Source organism: Aethalodelphis obliquidens, unplaced genomic scaffold (assembly GCF_003676395.1).
Source record: "Aethalodelphis obliquidens isolate GAN/ISIS:26980383/991018 unplaced genomic scaffold, ASM367639v1 scaffold63, whole genome shotgun sequence".
Classification (NCBI taxonomy): Eukaryota; Metazoa; Chordata; class Mammalia; order Artiodactyla; family Delphinidae; genus Aethalodelphis; species Aethalodelphis obliquidens.
The window spans coordinates 19,308-21,423 of record NW_020838007.1 but is presented as its reverse complement, the minus strand read 5'-3'; the positions used below and the strand labels follow the sequence as shown (position 1 = coordinate 21,423).

At 58.0% G+C, this 2,116-nt stretch overlaps 1 gene segment (V, D, J or C); it reads right to left on the bottom strand.

The window, feature by feature from the left end:
* Positions 1 to 1,287: 1,287 nt before the first annotated feature.
* Positions 1,288 to 2,116, bottom strand: part of LOC113610572 (Ig lambda chain C region-like) — a 16,903-nt gene continuing 16,074 nt past the window's right edge. The window contains 1 exon segment of the C gene segment in view: positions 1,288 to 1,679. Coding sequence covers positions 1,357 to 1,679 — 323 coding nt within the window.

Here is a 2,116-nt window from a genome sequence, read left to right as displayed (position 1 = left end):
AAGGGGAAACCTCTCCAATCCTGCAACTTCACCCCTGGGAAGTGGGGCTCCATCCATCCCCAGTTTGGGAGGGGCAGGAGGGATGTCTGGGTGTCACATCACATCCCAGGGAACTCCCTTTCTGGAGAGCAGCTTGAGGGGGGCGTCATGGTGGGAGGGTGAGGAGCCTGTTTAGCACCCTGAGGGGATGGAGCTGTGCTCTCTGCAGAGCGAGGCCACGGGCATTCTGGAGGCTCCAGTGCCCTAGAGGCAGGTCCAACAGGGCCATGTTTCTAGTAACTTGTGTGTGTGTGTGTGCAATGAAAGGTGCAGCTATGAGATCCTATGTTAGCACCTAGGACAGTCATCTGGGAGGGTCTCTGATCCCATTCTGAGCTCCTAAAGAAGTGTACTAGTTCACAGACGAACCCACGGCACCTTCCTAGAACATGATGCCGGACCTCGAGCTCATGGGGCCCATTGACCACCATGGACACTTGGACATGAGGCAGTTGTGGTGGAGTCAGTGCTGGGCTGACTTCTAAGGGTCAGAGAGAGAAAGGCTGACCTCGGCCCTGGGGCCTTGAATGGAGGCAGGACCCACCTGACACAAGTGGGAGGAGGGATACCCGGGGGAGTGTGGGATGAGTGACCAGGGTCAGGGAATGGAGGTTCCTGTGAGTGTGACAGTGAGGGCCTGGGGGAGGGGCAGAAGGCAGTGTCCCTGGGGAGGTGGGAGCAGGAGCGGGCTGGGAGGGGGTGCAGTGGGGGTGACTCTAGGATGAGGTCATGCGGAATAGCCAGGGTGAGTTTTAAACCAAAGGAAACATGGAATCAGTGGGTCTTAATCAATGGACAGAAGGACACTTGAGGGGGAAAGTAAACCAGAATGTGTTGCTGAGGATTCCAGGGAAGTGAGCTGAGGTATTGTCCTGGGGGCCCTGGCAACCAACCACTGTGACCGGGACAATCAGATGTGGAGGTGGTCCACACGGAGGAGGAAACATGGAAGAGGGTAGGGAGGGTTGACAGACTTCCATTCCTGCAGCGACCCAATTCCCTGTTCTCGAATGTTCTGGGGGGGGGGGGGGGGTCCTGGGTGACAGTGAAACCATTCCTCACAAGAGTCCCAAGACTCCATCCTCTATCTTGATTTCTTAAAGGATAAGAGGATTTTGTTCCCCTTTGAGGATGGTTGAGTTCAGGACACCAAATGCAGAAAGAAAAACGAGCAGAGCACGAGTTCTGAATGACAATGAGGACATTTTATTGAGAGTTGATTGGGTGCAGGAGGAAGGGCTGGGGGAACCAGGGTGGGTGGGTAGACCCTCCAGGGGTCCTGTGGCTCCAGTCCCCTGAGGATGTGAGGACCAGGACCTAAGAGCACTCGGAGGGCGACACTGTCTTCTCCTCGGTATTCCCATCGTGCGTGACCTGGCAGCTGACCCCCTTCTCATAAGATTTCCACTCGCTGGCCGTCAGGGCCAGGTAGCTGCTGGCCGCGTACTTGCCGTTGCTCTGTTTCGAGGGCTGGCTGGTCTCCACGCCCTTGGTGATGGTGGTGCTGCCTGACTTCCAGGCCACCGTCACGCTGCCCGGGTAGAAGTCATTGATGAGACACACCAGTGTGGCCTTGTTGGCGCTGAGCTCCTCAGTGGAGGGCGCGAACAGAGTGACTGAGGGCGAGGACTTGGGCTGACCTGCAAAGTGAGGGAGAGACGGGAGGTCACTGGGGCAGCGTCCATCGCGGGAGCCCCTTACCTCAGGAGAAGCCGGCACAGGTGCCCAAAGTCCAGTGCATGGATCCCAGGCGGGCCCTTGCTCCCCTGAGGTCAGGCAGCCATGGCTGGGGTCGCTCACCTTCTGTCGGGGGATCCTCAGTGCCCGACTCCTGAGAGTTCGGGGCTCCCTGGCAAGTCTCCATCTCTTCCTCAGGCTCCCACGTCCCATAAACCACATTCCACCCTCTGCTCTCTGGTGCTGCCTGGCGTCCACCCTGAGGTCGCCTCTTTCCACTGGGTGTCTGTCTGTCCTGGGCATTTGTCTGTCTGAGATCTTCCCCTGGTTCTCGTCTGGTGTCCTCATACAGGTCATCTGTCTGTCCCCCATTCAGGCTCTCTTCCCTTTCGGGGGGGGG